Source organism: Mytilus edulis, chromosome 1 (genome assembly GCF_963676685.1).
Source record: "Mytilus edulis chromosome 1, xbMytEdul2.2, whole genome shotgun sequence".
NCBI lineage: Eukaryota > Metazoa > Mollusca > Bivalvia > Mytilida > Mytilidae > Mytilus > Mytilus edulis.
The window spans coordinates 108,270,792-108,290,306 of record NC_092344.1 but is presented as its reverse complement, the minus strand read 5'-3'; the positions used below and the strand labels follow the sequence as shown (position 1 = coordinate 108,290,306).

The following is a 19,515-nucleotide window of genomic DNA, read 5'->3' as shown; positions in this document are numbered from 1 at the left end:
ATGCATTTCTTAGCTTTCCGTGCATCACAAATCGTCATTGGCAATGGCCAATCAACAATTTCTTTAAAAAAACCGCAAAAAACCCACCTAAAATGATATAAATTCTTTTTCTTTGGAATTTTTAGTCATGCAACAACCGGACGTCTGCTCATGATGTTGCTGCATAATATAACTCACGTGATCTTCGTTTTGATTTTTTTGGTGAGGAATTCTCTACAGCATACTGATGGTTTTCATGTTGTAACTAGGTCACCGCCAGGAAACGAATATCTGATCACAGAAAAAAAAAATAACGAGAAGTGAAATTCATTGTGCTAACTGGTGTGCAATGACAGCTACCTGTATGTCAGCAGTCTTCAACAGTACAACAATGCATTGTGGGTTGTATCGTGAATATCAATCTGCCAGTAACAGCTCATCCCAAGAGGAACAACTGATCTTGCAAAGAGGTAAACTTTATTCCTCTTAAAGATGGCTAAAGTATCATTTTTTCATCATATTTTTTTGTAAACGCTTTTACATAAGCAAGTACTGAGATTTTTTTTAACGTAATACGTCTGTTAAAAATAAGTGCTTGATCGTGTGTTTTTATTCATTCTACCGAAATGGAAAATTCTATGTTAAGAGGGTCTGCAATTCAGTTTGACAGCTTCAAATATACTAATATTTGACCTTTTCAGACTGAACCTCGATTATAATGTATGAATTCGAAATAAATGTTAAAAAAAAAGAAAAACAGTGCGTAGACGACTCCGTTTAATATATATGCATGCATTAATAATTTTCTAAACATAATTACTTCCAGGAACTCATATGACTCTAACATTTCAGTTAAACTTGCTGCTTACAAATCTAATCTTGAATTCTATTTTAATTCTATCTTATTTTTGGGATTATTGTTTTAGATATTCAAATGTGACGTCACTTTGTGCGTTGATGGCTTTGGCTAACTCGGCTGTGTATTTCTATGTGCTGGTTTAGGTTGTTTTATTTAATGTATCCGTTTTTATTCTGTAGATAGTCTCCACTTCGGTTTTATCAGGTATATCTATTATATAGTCATTTTATAAAATTTACTGTTTGCAAAAGCATGAATTATTCTAAATAATAAGGATGTTTCCTATCCCAGGCAGAAAACCCTAGCCGTCTTGGGCACTACTTTTTAAAACTGTTGGTCCCCAGTGCACTTCAACTTTGTACTTGTTTTGGCTTTCTAACTTTTTTATCTGAGCGTCACTGGTTAATCTTGTGTGGACGAAACGCGCGTCTGGCGTATTACATTTTAAACCTGGTACATTTTGTTAGCTAATATTCGTGTGTTCTCTGTCCTATATGTTCTCCCATTTATTTGTATTGTAGTTTAATATTACAATTAACATTGCCATATAAGCGGGAGGTTTGGTATACCACAAAACCAGGTTTAACCCACCATTTTTTTCTTTGTAAAAAATGTCCTGTACCAAGTCAGAAAAATGGCCATTGTTATATTATAGTTCGTTTTGTGTGTGTTACATTTTAATGTTGTGTTTCTGTTGTGTCGTAGTTCTCCTCTTATATTTCATGCGTTTCCCTTAGTATAGTTTGTAACCCGGATTTGTTTTTTTTCTCAATCGACTTATGAATTTCGAACAGCGGTATACTACTGTTTCCTTTATTTACAGGAGTATTAATTCAATACAAAGTTGTGTCATTACAAATGCAAAACTATACGTTAAACCATTTTTTATAATGTTTTACAAAAACTGATCTTCTTTAGCATTCGTCAATTTTAGTATGTTTTAGAATAATTCCACTTTCGATGCGCACCTCTAACGAAACTGTAATCATCACAAATAAAAAGAAATGTACAACAAAGACAGTGTAAAAATACAAATAAAAACCAATGTCGACCTTTTTTTAAAAGTCAAACCTTCCAGAACTTCAAGACCCAAAACGATATATTTATATACCATATATATATATAAAAAAAAAAAAAGAAGGTGTGGTATAATTGCCAATGAGACAACTGTCCACAAGAGACCAAAATGGCACAGATATTAACAACTATAGGTCACCGTTGAAGCGCCAACCGTTATTGTAAATGGTTGGCAGATATTATACAAATATCTATTTTAAAGTCCAAGGAATAAAACTGTTTTGAAGTCCAAACTTTGAATAATCAAGAATAAGATTTGTTGGAATTAAATAAAAGCAGCTTTATTAAAAGCTTATATCGTAAATAATAATTATCAATCAATTACAATATATCTAAATATAATTGCAGTGTGTGCTACAATAGTGAAAATACATGAATAGTAAAATCTAGGTCACTTACTAAAAACAGCTGATCGGTCTGGGATCTAATTTGAAACTGACTATACTTTTCTCCAAACGTTTAAAAGATCAAGTTAATCAATAAACCTAAATATAATACGTGTGTACACAATATGAAAGTAACCAAAATGGCCATAAAGTTGACAAGTTCGATTTGGGATAATTCTAACAAAAGGATAAATATGGATTAAATAGGATGCATTAATAACTTCTGAATAAGGTAATTATGTAGTAACTATAGAAAATCATTCCGCATAACAAGCAAGTGTACAAAAAGTGAAAACATGTATGACCTAGTTTCGCGGAAAATATACGCCGGGAAATACGAATGAATGAACGTTATTATTAAAATAAACTGCAAATAATTGTGGCACAACAACCGTACAGCCTTCAACAATGAGCAAAGCCCGTACCGCATAGTCAGCTATTAAAGGCCCCGATATGACAATGTAAAACAATTCAAACGAGAAAACTAACGGCCTTATTTAAATAAAAAAAGAACAAAAAACAAATATGTAACACAAAAACAAACGACAACCACTGAATTACAGGCTCCTGAATTGGGACAGGCACATACATAAATAAATAATGTGGCGGTGTTAATAATGCTTGTTAAAACATTATATAAACATCACTCTATACACACATAGACTACATGTTGAACTCTTTATCTCAGGAATGCGATATAAAAAAATGGCACAATTTTGTAACAGAAAAATCAAAATGACAAAATAATTTCAATAGCCCAAATAATACGGCTTTGTGTTCTCGCAATATTTTGTCGTATATCAAGATGTGACAGTTAAAACAATCCCGTTAAAAGTCGGCACAAAATAACAATTTTGATAGATTAAGATAAAAATGAAGATAATAATAGTTATCTAACAATATATTATTCTAATCGATTTCATCACCCTTTCATTTTTGTTTCGTTAATGAAAAAAATAAAGTGTAAATTGACCATACATTATTGTAATGGTATTGACACTTTAGGAATAGCAATGCTAATAGTGCATTCCGAAAGATTGAAGGATGAAAAAAAATCGTGATTCTAATACGCTTATCAAATTGAATTTATAATGAAGTATTGAATCAAATTGACCGACTATTCGGTATAGATTTTTTTCATTGTTGAGGGCCATACGGTTTCCTTTAATTGTCTATATTTACTTTATTTGAACTCTGGTGGATATTTGTTTCATAGGCAATTATACAAAATCGCTTTATTTTTTTTATATTTGTTACAGCAATAGTTGCATCTTCATTTTCTATGTAAGTAATTTGGACAGAAACTAGCAATAAAGTATAGAATAAATATCACTTTTATAGACGTGTCTACAACAACAGCGGTCGCTGTAGAATCCGGAACAACTGACGGGACACATGAATCAGATATGTCAACCACAAAACAGACAACATCTTCTACAGAGAATGGTGACACATCGACCGTCACAAATATAATTACCAGCAAGGCAACGAAAGAAGCCTCTACCTCAACAGGAAAAAGCACAATACTAACAACAGAAGCGACGACAATTTCGTCACAACAAAAGATTTGGACAATTCTTGGAGGTACTTTACATATAGGGCTATGTTTATCGAATATTATTCATTAAATCTAAAGATAGAATACGAAAACGAATCCAGATTATTCTGTTTCATATCTTGTCCTCTGTAAAGAAATTTAAATGAGGGTCGATTGAGAATTGTTTTTTTTACGATAAATGAGATTATTTTGATGTCGATCATTTTGACCATAAAAAACTTTAATTTCATTGAAACAACATTCTAGGATCACCTGCAAGTGTAATACATTGTACATATCCCCAAGTTAAAACGTATTCAAGGTTAGCGTTTGATGCAATAAAAACACTTTATACCTCGATGTTTCTGATTTACTTCGTCTTGTGTTTTTTCATCCCTTCCCCTTTTATCTCTCCGTCCCTTTTGCGCTAAAATAATCGCAACATGGCAATGCTTACATCATAAGTCGTTATACCTTAATAAGTGGGACTTGGATGAAGAGTTGTCTCATTGGCACCCATACCACATCTTCTTATATCTATTATATATAGTGATTGAATAATTTACGTAAATACTGATTAATTTGTTTATAAAAAAGGAGATGTGGTATGATTGCTAATGAGACAACTCTTCACAAGATACTAAAATGACACAGAAATTAACAACAATAGGTCACCATACGGCCGTCAACAAAGCCCATACCGCATAGTAAGCTATAAAAGGCCCCGATATGACAATGTAAAACAATTCAAACGAGAAAACTAACGGCCTTATTTAAATAAAAAATGAACAAAAAACAAATATGTAACTCAAAAACAAACGACAACCACTGAATTATAGGCTCCTGACTTGGGACAGGCACATACATAAATAATGTGGCGGGGTTAAAAATGCTTGTTAAAACATTATATAAACATCACTCTACACACACATAGACCACATGTTTGACTCTTTATCTCAGCAATGCGATATAAAAAGATGACACAATTTTGTAATAGAAAAATCAAAATGACCAAATAATTTCAATAGCCCAAATAATACGGCTTTATGTTCTCGCAATATTTTGTCATATATCAAGATGTGACAGTTAAAAAAATCCCGTTAAAAGTCGGCACAAAATAACAATTTTGATAGATTAAGATAAAAATTAAGATAATAATAGTTATCTAACAATATATTATTCTACATGTCATCACCCTTTCATCTTTGTTCCGTTAATGAAACAAATAAAGTGTAAATTGACCATACATTATTGTAATGGTATTGACAAGTTAGGAATAGCAATGCAAATAGTGCATTCAGAAAGATGGAAGGATGAAAAAAAAAATCGTGAACTACTAGTAATACGCATATCAAATTGAATTAATAATGAAGTATTTAATCAAATTGACCGACTATTCGGTATAGGATTTTTTTATTGTTGAGGGCCATACGTTTGCCTTTAATTGTCTTTATTTACTTTATTTGATATCTGGTGGATATTTGTTTCATAGGCAATTATACCAAATCGCTGTATTTTTTAATATTTGTTACAGCAATAGTTGCATCTTCATTTTCTATGTAAGTAATTTGGACAGAAACTAGTAATAAAATATAGAATACATATCACTTTTAAAGACGTGTCTACAACAACAGCGGTCGCTGTAGAATCCGGAACAACTGACGGGACACATGAATCAGATATGTCAACCACAAAACAGACAACAACATCTTCTACAGAGATTGGTGACACATCGAACGTCACATATAGAATTACCAGCAAGGCAACGAAAGAAGCCTCTACCTCAACAGGAAACACTACAATACTAACAACAGAAGCGACGACAATTTCGTCACAACAAAAGAACTGGACAATTCTTGGAGGTACTACACATATAGGGCTATGTTGATCGAATATTATTCATTAAATCTAAAGATAGAATAAAAAAACGAATCCAGATAAGTCTGTTTCATATCTTGTCCTCTGTAAAGAAATTTAATTGAGGGTCGATTGAGAATTGTTTTTTTACGATAAATGAGATTATTTTGATGTCGATCATTTTGACCATAAAAAACTTTAATTTCATTGAAACAACATTCTAGCATCACCTGCAAGTGTAATACATTGTAGATATCCCCAAGTTAAAACGTATTCAAGGTTAGCGTTTAATGCAATAACAACAATTTATACCTCGATGTTTCTGATTTACTTCGTCTTGTGTTATTTCCTCCCTTCTCCTTTTATCTCTCCGTCCCTTTTGCGCTTAAATAATCGCAACATGGCAATGCTTACATCATAAGTCTTTATACCTTAATAAGTGGGACTTGGATGGAGAGTTGGCACCCATACCACATCTTCTTATATTTAATATATATGGTTATCGAATAATTTACGTAAATACTGATTATTTTTTTTATAAAAAAGAAGATGTGGTATGATTGCTAATGAGACAACTCTTCACAAGATACTAAAATGACACAGAAATTAACAACAATAGGTCACCGTACGGCCGTCAACAAAGCCCATACCACATAGTAAGCTATAACAGGCCCAGAAATGACAATGTAAAAAAATTAAAACGAGAAAACTAACGGCCTAATTTTTGTATAGAAAATGAACGAAAAACATATATGTAACACATAAACTAACGACAACCACTGAGTTTAGTCTGTTTAGTCATCTATCTGTGTAATTTCGTAATCCAATTAATAAATGAAAGATGTTCATTGACGCTTTCTTTCATAACTGCGTTTAAATGTGAGGAGAATGATTGCATGTAATGCAAATTTACAAGACATTATATTGCGTAAAAGATTAACAAAACAAATCTCTTTCAGAAGATATTAATGTCGTAACAAAATACAAACTACCAAGACACTTAGAAATCTAAAATCACAGTTATTAAAGATTTGTTTTTATCTTTTTTGTGATTTAAAAGCGAAAAAGAAGGATTTGTCCTAACCTGAATACAAGAGTTCCCTAAACATCATTGCAATCAACAGTAAACGTTGTGTTTGTTTCAAGATACCTATTTCTGAATATCAGTTAGCTATATATATATCAAATATATGTTACAGGCATTTTCTAAATTTAGTCATTGTGAAATGCCTGAAAACATTATGCATTTTCTGAAATGCCTGCAAGATTCAGTAATTTTACATAATGACTATTTTTTCTAGGCATTTTACAGACTGCCTGGAAAATTTGAAAGGCATTTTACAAAATGCCAGAAATTATTTTATAGAAAGAAAATGTTAAAAAAACAATTGAAAGCTCTGAACACCGGAGCAGTTATATATGATAATTACTGAATAAAGAGTTTAAATAATCAAGAATAAATTTTTCTGAAGTATTCCAAATTCAAACAAAGACATAAGTCACTGGTGTTAAACTGATCACGGTTATCCCAACATGGCGGAGACCAAAACATGTAAAATTGTCTTTTTGTAACTTCTCCGTGTACACTCAATATTTTGAAGAATTACTCAGCCGCTAGGTTGATATGTCCGGTATTGTTGTATGTGTGTGTTCTAAATATCATATATGACCTTGTTATCGAAATAATAGACTTTGAAAATTTACGGAAGATAGTCGTAACTTGTGGACAAATAACTTAAAAGATAATCGTCATTGTATAAAATATGTCTATGATCATATTAACTGATTTTGTCAGAAACCTCTGCTAACAGAATATTTAATTAAAAAATGTATAAAGATAACAACAAACCCGTAAACAACATTCGAGATCCAAATATTTTTTCAACATAAGCTAGGTTTGCAATTTTTCATGATGATTTATACAAATATTGGTATACTATCCGGGACAACCACAGGTCAACGATATTAAGAACATAATGCATTCTAATGTTAAAACTATACTAACTCATAGTTTGAAATTCCATTATATTGTAACAGGAAACGGTTCGACCTAAGTATATTTTCTATGTTTCAAATATCCGTTTTTGAATCATCAGTGTATTTTATTTGGTAAAGTCCGTAATGTTAACTCAGCATCTACAGCTACACGTATTTTCTACATTGTACTGATGAGCTCCTTTTTCTCCTGTGTTAAAATATACAATCTACTCGAACAATACGTATACTCTGATACTGGTCACGGACTTTGACTTCAATATTTCTATAAGTTAACTGTAAATTGAATACCTGCAATCAGACAATTATATGAAATCAAGCGTAAAAGAGGGACGTAAGATACCAGAGGGACAGTCAATCTCATAAATCGAAAAAAACTGACAACGCCATGGCTAAAAATATAAGGACAAACAGACAAACAATAGTACACATGACACAACATAGAAAACTAAAGAATAAACAACACGAACCCCACCAAAAACTAAGTGTGATCTCAGGTGCTCCGGAAGGGTCAGCAGATCCCGCTTCACATGGGGAACCCGCCGTGTTGCTTATGAGATAACAAATCCGGTAAATAGTCTAATTCGGTAGGTCACATATATGAAAGGGAAGGGGATTAAAGTTACGACGTAAGGAACATATCCGATATCATTTGTGAAACGGTTATTCCATAACGGTCAACCAACTCCTGATGGCGTCCGTAAAATTAAAGAAGAGATGATTTCACCATTTGGAACTCTTGATTTAATAGCTTCATTGTGAGCAACAACCCTCTATCAAGAAAATCATGATAGGAAATGCAAGCACGGGAATATCGTATCAATTGGGACATATATACACAGTATGCAGGTGCTGCTGGAATGTTGCTACTTAGAAATGGAAAGTTCACAATTGGAAAGCTGAAATCATCTTTTCTGTCGTAAAGTTTTGTTTTCAATCAACCCTCATTGTCAATTTCTAGATGTAAGTCAAGATATGAGGCCGACTTAATTGTATCTGTTGTATCCTTTATATCTAGTTCAATTGGATAGATGCGTTCGACATAGTCACCAAATTTTGAATTATTTAGTGAAAGAACATCATCTATATAGCAGAAAGAAGAGTTAAAGGATTTTGCTTACTTCTTATCTTTCTTCCTAAGAAGTTCCTGTATGAAGTCAGCCTCATAATAATAAAGAAACAAGTCGGCAAGAAGAGGGGCACAATTCGTTCCAATTGGAATGCCGATAGTCTTTTTAAAAACACATCCTCCGAACGTAACAAATATGTTGTCGATCAAGAAATCAAGCATCTTGATAATGTCAGTTTCAGAGAATTTTGAGTTTGAATCAGAGTGATCCTTTACAAAGTAGGATATATCCCTTCCTAAGACATCTTCGTTGGCCATTCTTTTTTATGAAACAAAGCAATACCAACTCTTTCAATTTGTCTTTTAGTTTTTAATGTGGAATACTTGTAGAAAGCGTAGAAAAGTCAATGGTTTTAAAATACTATTACAAGATGAAAGAGAGTTAGATTGTATGTACTCTAAAAGATCTTTGGATATTTTAAGTATCCACATCTGATTCACGCCACCTCTAGAATAGACAGTTTAACAATAACTTTGAAGCCCGTCTTTGATTGCTGATGAAATAGATGTTAATAATTTAGAAAGAGGTTTCGTGGGGCACTTGGAAGGCCCAGCAATATACCGTTGTTTGTAAGGACACTTATGCAGTTTAGGTATCCAATACAGTGATGGAAGATCCAGTTCATCATCTATGGTTGAAATTCCAAAGGAACATAGAACAGACCTATAATTATCCAGGATTTCCTCATTGGTAAGTGTCGTGAGGGTATATGTTGGGTTTCCAAGTGAATTGTCAATACCTAATTCGTTTATCAAGCAGTTAATGTAATGAGTTTTACACACAAAAACGATGTTGTTTTGGGCTTTATAACAACATATTTGTCATGAAGGTAGGATAAGTGTTTTGTAATATTAGGGTCTTTAAAGATTGACGTAGCATGGGCATTGATAGACCCATTCAGTTTCTCAATTCTGATTTGTATCAACGACCTCACTGCCTTAATCCATTCGGAAAGAGTGTCTACGTCTTCCTTCTCATGCTTAGCCCATTGCCTGGCATAAACCTCGACTGAATCCATCAAAATTTTAAAGTTGTATTTCCAATTGATGGATTTCGGCTGACGATATTTTGGACCTTTCGATAACACATTTCGTAGAGAAGGGTTATTAACAATGTTGAGGTCACCGGTAATAACGTGGCCAGCCGGATTATATGTGAATTGGAAACTAGCACAAGTGCAATCAAAAGGTTAAGACTTGAAGTCGTCAATACTGAGATCCTGCAAAACGTGTTTGTAATTGGAAATTGTAGTTGCAATAGGTTTAGTTATGGTATAAGAAATGATTGGTACAAACAGGTCTTTGAAATAAGGAGGTATTTTCGATTGAACTAGTTTATGATGAAGGATATTGCCTAGGTTGACGCCATCGAGACCTTTGTTGGCAAAGGAAAGATTAAGGAAAGATCTTTTCTCTTTTTCATCTTTTCCAATGCGAACTGGCTTGAAAAGTCTTTGACTTGCAATATCTGAAATTATAGCTGTAAGTTTGTATTGGTTTGAATGAGGGTTTGTAACATTGATTCCAAACATAAATTGAACATGAAGTTTTGAAAGGTGTAATGAATAAAGTTGCGTGCAAATGTGATGAATACCTAACGGCTTTTGTATAAATGGCAGCAAGTCATTACTAGAGACATCATGCAGACTAGATGATGTATAATGACGATGACCATGACTGCGTCTTCGTCGAGAAGTAGAGTTGAAAATATGCATCACATTCACCGAGCTACACGAAGGACTAGATAAAATACCTATACCATAAATTATGTCATTGCAACCATATGGTGTCGCAGTTCCCAATTGTCTAATCCAGTGATCCTCTTTTTGTCTACGGAGAAGCGTTGCAAGATTAGGATTGTTAGAACTATGGTATATTTTTTCGATAATGCGTTGTCATAGAAGCGATGGAACGATCGGGCTGATTGAAATGTCGTTAGCATTGAGGTTAATGTCTGATCTATGACTCGGAAATAATGAATTTCCGAAACACAAATCTACTTGATATTTGCGACTTTATATAGTAAACTGTCTGTTAACCTCGTATAAAGTTTCGAACCATTGGGCCTTGAGTCTCCATGGCTGAGGAGATCGAGATAAGTATTTTTTTTATAGTTTAATCAGGTCTTTCAAAATATCAACACATGTAAATTGCAATAACAATATAAAGTACCAAAGTCAACAATGTACCCATAAAATAGAGCACTCAAATAAGTCTATTTATTGCATTGTAAATTAATGTAAAAGTTCTTATCAAAAATGAAAGATGAATATTAACGGCTTCTTAACAAACGGAATTCTACCGTGGACACCCTAAACTATTTAACTATATCGTATTCTCATTAAATATTAAATTCAAAACCCCGAAATACACAAACTGTCGGACTAACTGAATTATTACTAGAGCACACTGTGGAATTAGACTCTATATTTAGAGGGGGACTTTAGATAAAACAGGAGAAAATAAAGTAACGAAGAATCAACCTGAGACATAAAGCATATCGGTTTGACTAAAACCAAGTGCAGTGTCTTATTTAGACATCGAGGTATAATAAACCCGTAAGCCCTAAATAATAATAATAAACAACGGCAATTTTATTCAAACCAAAATGTTGATTATGTTTTATATAGACCATGGCATTATACGATCAAGCGGCCGAAATAATATATTATCTACTTTATATGGGGACGAAGTCCCCAATAACAGTAGAAAATCCAATAAAAAAAAAACAACGGGAAAATTTCCCGAATTTTTCATTGTACTAATGAACTCAAAATCGTTCAAATTTTTTTTTGTCGTGTTTTGAAATCCCGGACCTGCGCAGAAATGTACAATGTACTTCCTTTTTCCGGTCTCGTTTGTATGAAACTTTGAGTAAAATATATATTTATCAGTCTAGTATAAAATAGGAAGGAACGCGCAATACCAATTTCAGTTTTAATAATTCCTTGATATGAAAAAACGTTACCTGATGATAGCGTTTCTTTGTTTACATTGCATATGACGTCATTATTTAAATAATGTCACAACTAAAATCCCTAACAACAGAACCAAAATCGGAAACGTTACGGTATTTCCGTTTCTTTTTTTTTAACAAATATTTAAGTTACAAAAAAATAATTTATACAGACTTCGTCCCCATTTACAGGTAATGCCTGCCTCATATTATACTAAATACAGTTATAGAAATAAATTTAATCAACCGCGTACTTCGATACAAACTTGTATATAAAGGTGTACTCGTAAAAACTTTAATCTAAACATCTTTTGATTACAACCAAGAAGAAAAGAAAAGATTTTAATTTTATCATGTATCTTATGTTAAACACCGAGAGTCCTTACTGATCATCTTCGCTAGCCAATGGTTATGATCCACTCCCGCGTTGAGGAGAGCGGGAGTGGATTGTAACCCTTGGCTAGCGAAGATGTTACTGATTAACCGATAAAAATAAACTACACTTTTTAGTTTACCTTTGTTACGAACATGTAGGCAAATAAAAACAATGAAAATAAATTGGAATAAAAAACGAGCCGTTCTACACAGAATTTTGAATGTAAAATGTGTGGACAGTGTGTTACTTGCCAATTTTTGTTATACCCCTTCCAAATTTATTTCATCATGTTTTATGCCTCATATAGCAAGTTGGGGGTGAAATGACACTGTAAAAAAATTTGGGTCATAAATATTAATGTAGGTCCAGCTGAAAAAGGTCAAAAATTAGCACTTCGGAAGCTGTCAAAAGATTTCAAGACCCCCCTTAACATAAAATTGTCCACATTTTGAGTTAGAGCTGATGAAGTTTTCTATAATTTTGATATAATTTGTCCCAAAAGTAGTACAACACACTGTAAAAATGTTATTGAGAAAGCGCAGGTGGGATTTTTTTAATTTTCATTTATTGTCTAAAAGAAATGCACTACGAAATAACTGTGTACTCGGACCTAAGATATGTGTTCTTTTATGTCTAGTGCAGACGCAGTATTGGCGCACACCTTAACTACCCACAGCAAAGGAACATTCAGATTACGAAAAAAAGTGTTTGAAAAGGGAACGAGATTCAAAGGAAAATAAGATACCGTGACCTAAAGCATATCTTTTCTTGAAAACGAATGTAATTTAAACATAATTATAGTTTCCATTAGTAATGTGTAAACATGGTAAATATTTGCCTCTCCTTGTTCATGAGGAATAATTCTTACCGTAAATTATGACTTGTAAAATATAAGGACTATATCTACAAAGCAAAATGTAAATGAGTGAATAATTCCTTAGTTATCAACAATCAAACACGATTTATATATAAAGTCGCCAATCAGGATATAGAGAAAGTTACGATCAGCACTGACAAGTTACTATGAACATGTACAAGTTACGACTATCTATAATCAAGTTACCACTATCATAACAAACAAAATTCTTGGAGTTACGATGATCTTCCGTAAATTTTCAATGGCTATTATTTCGGTAACACGGTCACATATGATATAGCATTAAGAACACACACATACAACAATACCGTATATATATATATATATATCAACCTAGCGGATGAGTAATTCTTTAAAACATTGCGTGTACACGGAGAAATTACAAAAAGACGATTTTACCTGTTTTGGTCTCCGCCATCAGTTTAACACCAGTGATAGGTTATATGGATAATTACAACAGAGAGTTCAAATATATGCTTTAAGGTGGTACCCAACACTTTCACTAAAATTGATTTGGCTCGTTTAATTTTCATAAAATTATGTCAAAGTATTTACTTTGACCCTTTAACAAAAATATAGAAATTTCAAAAATTTTTAACCAACCGTTTTGTCAGAAAAATTACACTGGTTATATAGCAGTTTGACAAACACCAATTTTGATCAATGAGAAGCTTAATATTCCATTTACAACACAACGTAATTAAAACGTTTAGCTGACTTTACAGAGTTATCTCCCTGTAGTGTTAGGTACCACCTTAAATAAAAATAATAATGTGAGATATGAACTAGCACAATTCTAATGCTTTAACGGTAATGACAGTTATGATAGGCAAAAGAACGATTACGTCAATGAAAATACCAAATAAACAGTACTGAACGATCTAAATTTATGAATAATTCTTATATGATTTGCATATTAGGGAATACGTTGATATGATTGGTCCAGAGGACTTCCGGTAGTTTATCTTGACGTTGGTTATTTTTCGATAGACGACGTTGACCGAACTTCTTTTCGTAACCAAGGTAAACAAGATGGCGGCGATGATAAAATCGACGTTAACAAAAAAAATCACTGTACGTTAATCGTTGAATTCAAAAATACACTCTAACATTTGTTTAAATGATAATAAGAGTTTTTGCAGTTTATTTTTTTATTAGATAGCTAATTTCATTGAGTTCATATTTTTGCGCAAACCAACAAATATATTCATGCGCCACATAGCCAGAAATTAGTAGTGCTTTTGCTCATTAATATTCATAATATTTAAATGAGAATTGTACCACGTGATAATAGTTTGAACTGGACTGGCTTGATATCATTAAAATCTTTAAAACACGGATATTATAAGTGTCCGTCACAGAGTCCTTATTTACAATCCCTCTGATATTTTCGTAAAGTTGCCAGGCGGTCAAAATCAAAACAATGAACGCGAATTTAGTGAATTGTTTGTGTTTACGTGAGTTTATTCTTCTTGAAATATGGTCATTTTAAATTTACGTGGGAACCTAGATTTCAACGACTACACATACAGGGTTTGGACTTGCTTATTCTTTGGACATTTTCAAAAGTTTCAAATTTCACCCAGGCAACCTGTTTTTCTAATAACCTTGTAAGCCAATTTTCAACTGTTACACGAATTTTGCAAATTTGACGTTTCAGCTATTTTAGCCTGTATTTTACACTGCAATGTTAAAAGCCTCTCGCTTCGATTTTTAAAATAGCTCAGGAACCTTGATTTTTGCAACAACACTCATTATGTTTCGTTTAAATGGTGTATATTGTTGTGTATATTTATTTTCTGTCCCGGAAACCTGTCTATCACTTAAATTAAAATTAAAACAGACATTTTTTCAAAATTCCCTATCATTTTGATATAATTTCCGTGACCCGTATCCGATTTCTTTTGTATAATATTCAAATAAGCAAAGTGGCGTTGATTTCTTGATATGAGGCCTATTCACTGCCGTACATGTACAATTTACGTGTGATAGAGGTAACAAGTGTAGAAAATATATTCCCAATCTCATACCTTAAAGAATTTAAAGGAATTTATTGGTGTATAAACTGTACCAAGTCACTCACAAACATATCATTAAAGTCCGAATTAAAAAGGCGTTTATGATATGCTTGTGAGTGACTTGGTACAGTTTATACATCAATAAATTACTTTAAAAAGGCGTTTAATTCTATAATATTTCAAATTGACAGAGAAGAGTAGTTGCAACAGAATCTGCGTATTTAAACATCGCAAACAAACGGCCGTTAAAATATTATAATAAATTTTGACTAAGGTTAACTAGTTGAACGTGGCTTGGTACTTTTACATCCCTCAAAAAGTAAGCAATTTAAATTGGCATATTCAACAAATTTATTTTATAGATGAGTAAGGTTAAGAAATAGAAACAGAGGCTGTTATAATGAAAAATATAACCTAAATGTGAAGCACTACAGTGATTCGAACTACATCTTTTCATTTATCTCATTTGGTACCAAAATTGTTAATTTTCTTTTCAAAAACCTTTCCCGAGTAAGTCTATCCTCCCTAGACCAAACAGAGTTGTGGTCAATGATTGTAATGGTCAGTCGATTGAGATCTGCCTTAGTGTGGCCAGGGGATCCCAAATGTCGAATGAGAGGAAGGTCTGGCTTGCATTGGTAGTCGCTACGAGGACCGTTCATTCGTTTGTGAAACGGCTGTTCTGACTCGCCAACATACTGTTTACAAAATTTACACTGTAGGAGATACACAACATTGCGATTCCAAATTAAAATATACGGCGAAAATAAACAGTGTGAACAATATTTGTTTGCCTCTTTCAGCGGATGATTGCTATTGGACAACCAGTTCGGAATATAGTGGTACAATCAGTTATACAACCGGCGGTATCCCGTGTCAGTACTGGAACACCGATAATCCACATCACAGGTACTATTTACCTATAGACACAACAGCACATGACACAAACTACTGCAGAGAAACAAATCACTTCGAAGGTTGTCCCGTGTGTTACACTTCTGATCCAGCTGTGAACTGGGATTATTGTTACATCGTGAAATGTAAGTATATCTAGTTTTATAGTTTTGAAATATCCAATCATTAAGCTTAACAGCAATTACATTTTACCAGATTAAATAATAACCGAGGCATTATAAAATATTGATTTTTATTTTAAGAGGTTTGTTATTACTTACATGCGGAAGAATCTAAAAAATGTCTAATTTTTTGTAAGTCAACTTTGAGACACATTGTGTAGGTATTAATGCTAGATGGGCGAATTGCATGGCGAATACGTTATCTTTGTAAGTTCCAACTTTGGGATATAATGAAATGACTGTAAGATTTGTCGGTGAAGTTTTGGGAAAGATTAAGTCTTGAATTCACAGCGTCTGTTTACAACATTTTTAAATATACAATTATTGTGATTTAAAACCACAAATATTTTGTATGAACAGGTGATGCTTGCGGTGTGGATGAAAGACTCCCTGTGGTACCGACTGATACAACATCCCTCTTCCATGTTGGGAAATTTATCGGAATGGTGTTCACATGTGTTACACTGACAGCGGGAACTTCTGTAGATCATTGTCCCGTATCTCAGTGTGGTTCGGATGATCAGTGGACTACTGACTATTCTGTTTCATGCACAGGTACACTTGATATATAAGTGGATTTATTTTGACTAACAATCAGTCAGAGATAAAACCACTTTTTTTAATCATATTACATTAAATCCTATACAATAAAATAAATCAATACTAAACTTTACTCCTACCTTTGATAAAAACATGAAATGTAAATTTTATAAAATTATCTGCAAACTGTTCAATTAGACGTGCATTATACATAATTCAATTTACTAGAGTTTTATGCAAAAATTAAAATCAGTATCACATAGAAATCAATCCTATACCATACTGACCAAAAACAACCTCACGATTTAAAGACAGAAGTATAATATTTGAACGTATGTCCAATCAATGTCAAGACTTAATATATTCCCAATTGTGTCAGTTTTTGGACGAACGATATCAGAAGGACAGTCAAACTCGTAGAAAATAAAAAGACAACACCATGGCTAACAAATAAGAAAATCGGACAAATAATATAGTACGCAAGAGACAAAATAGAAAACTAAAGACTAAGGTATACGAACACAACCAAAAACTGGGGGTGATCCGGAAAGACACCCTAATTCACATGGGACATCCGTTATGTTGCTATATTATACAAACCCGGTAAAAAATCTTATTCAAATGCAATACTGAATCGTTCATGGTTTAATATATACCAAGAGTCTAGTAAGATTCTATATGAAAGATTGAACTGTGATTTGTCTTTTTTATGAAAGATGAAGATTGTTACACTAATAGCACTACATATCAAGGAAAAGTCACCTGTACGGTTACTGGTATAACATGCGACGTCTGGAAATCTGCCAATGGTGCAATGCCAGCAGGTCCAGATAAGAATACAAATTATTGTAGAGATCCAGACAATACAGGAGCTCCTTGGTGTTATACTACTGATTCAAATGTACGCTGGGAATACTGCCCAATACCGAAATGTGAATAATTTCTACTGTTTTTTCTATTATTGTACATTTCAAATTATGTTTGCGCAATATTAGTTTGTTTAAAATAGAAATGAATATATTATTTTTTATCTATCTAGAAAAAAAACTTCTGATGAAATTATTGTTAATTGCACAATACTGTCTTCTATGATTTATTTAGAAGAGATGATAGTTGATAACCAATAAGAGAAAACAACTCAGCTACAGATTTTCATTGTTTACGAATATAGTCACTAATGTAGACAGTGGGTTACTGGCCATGAATTTTTATAACCCTTCCAAATTTATTTCTCCATGTTTAATGCCTCAAATTGCAAGTAGGGGGTGAAATTACACTGTAAAAAAATTTGGGTCCAGAATTTTAAAGGAAAGTAGTGATTTGGTCCAGCTGAAAAAGGTTGAAAATTAGCACTTCTGAAGCTTTCAAAAGATTTCAAGACGCCCTCAACATAAAATTGTCCATATTTTGAGTTAGAGCCGATGAAGTTTTCTATAATTTTGATATAATTTGTCCCAAAAGTAGTACAACACACTGTAACAGTTTCTTTGAGAAAGCGCAGGTGGGATTTTTTTAATTTTCATTTATTTTCTAAAAGAAATGCACTACGAAATAATTGTGTTCTCGGACCATATGTCTTTTATCTGTGATTTTGTTTTCATTGTGTTGTCGGTTTTTGTTCGACTAAAAACTTTGTTATTTTCGACTTTTTTTATTTACATACTTTGTATAGTTTGCTTAAGAGATTTGAGTTTTGAAATATGTTAAATTTCTGAAGAGAACCAACTGAAAGATCTTTGTATTATGGATTAGAAATAACTTTTTTTCGGTAAAAAATGATAAAATATTGATATTTTAACATGTAGATTCTACCACTGCATCGAGTTTGATACGATATTTATCCACTCGAGACAGTTAAATTTTCAAATTTAAAACTCGAGGCTCGCCGTGCGTTTTAAATATTTAAAATTTAACTGTCGAGAGTGGATAAAAAAGAGGGACGAAAGATACCAGAGGGACAGTCAAACTCATAAATCGAAAATAAACTGACAACGCCATGGCTAAAAATCAAAAGGACAAACAGACAAACAATAGTACACACGACACAACATAGAAAACTAAAGAATAAACAACACGAACCCCACCAAAAACTAGAGTTGATCTCAGGTGCTCCGGAAGGGTAAGCAGATGTGGAACCCGTAGTCTTGCTAATAAGATAACAAATCCGGTAAATGGTCTAATTCGGTAGGTCATATTTATGAAAGGGAAGGGGATTGTAGTTACGACGTAAGGAACATATCCGATATCATTTGTGAAACGGTTATTCCATAACGATCAACAAATTCGTGATGGCGTCCGTAAAATTTACGAAGATATGATTTCAACTTCACAATTTGGAACTGATTTAATAGATATCGTATTACAATCTTTAAAGACCCAAATGTTGCTGAACACTCATCCGACCTCCATGATAAATATGTTGTTGTCCCCGCAGACAAAGCCCCAAATATCATCGTTTTTGTCTGTAAAAGTCACTACATTAATTGCTTGATAAACGAATTAGGTATAGACAATTCACTTGGAAACTCAACATATACCCTCACGACACTTACCAAAGAGGAAATCCTGGATAATCATAGGTCTGTTCTTTGTTCCTTTGGTATTTCAACCAAAGATAAGAACTGGATCTTCCATCACTGTATTGGATACCTAAACTACATAAGTGTCCTTGCAAACAACGGTATATTGCTGGGTCTTCAAAGTGCTCCACGAAACCTCTTTCTCAATTATTAACATCTATTTTATCAGCAATCAAAGTTATTGTGAAACTGCCTATTCTAGAGGTGGCGTGAATCAGATGTGGATACTTAAAAATTCCAAAGATCTTTTAGAGTACATACAATCTAACTCTCT

The 19,515-nt window shown here is 33.0% G+C and overlaps 1 protein-coding gene across 2 annotated transcripts; it reads left to right on the top strand.

Annotated features, from left to right (window-relative positions):
• Positions 1-290: 290 nt before the first annotated feature.
• Positions 291-18,823, top strand: LOC139499284 (plasminogen-like). 2 transcript variants are annotated; one of them, XM_071287956.1, is made up of 6 exons: positions 291-449; positions 3,643-3,885; positions 5,455-5,700; positions 15,850-16,086; positions 16,483-16,677; positions 17,379-18,823. In XM_071287956.1, exons 1-6 carry the CDS (start codon positions 329-331, stop codon positions 17,600-17,602), a joined length of 1,266 nt encoding a protein of 421 aa, XP_071144057.1. In that variant the 5' UTR covers positions 291-328; the 3' UTR covers positions 17,603-18,823. The 2 variants fall into 2 exon arrangements, with proteins under 2 accessions (XP_071144057.1, XP_071144063.1); XM_071287962.1 differs by lacking the exon at positions 291-449 and adding an exon at positions 2,378-2,533.
• The last annotated feature ends 692 nt before the right edge of the window (positions 18,824-19,515 follow it).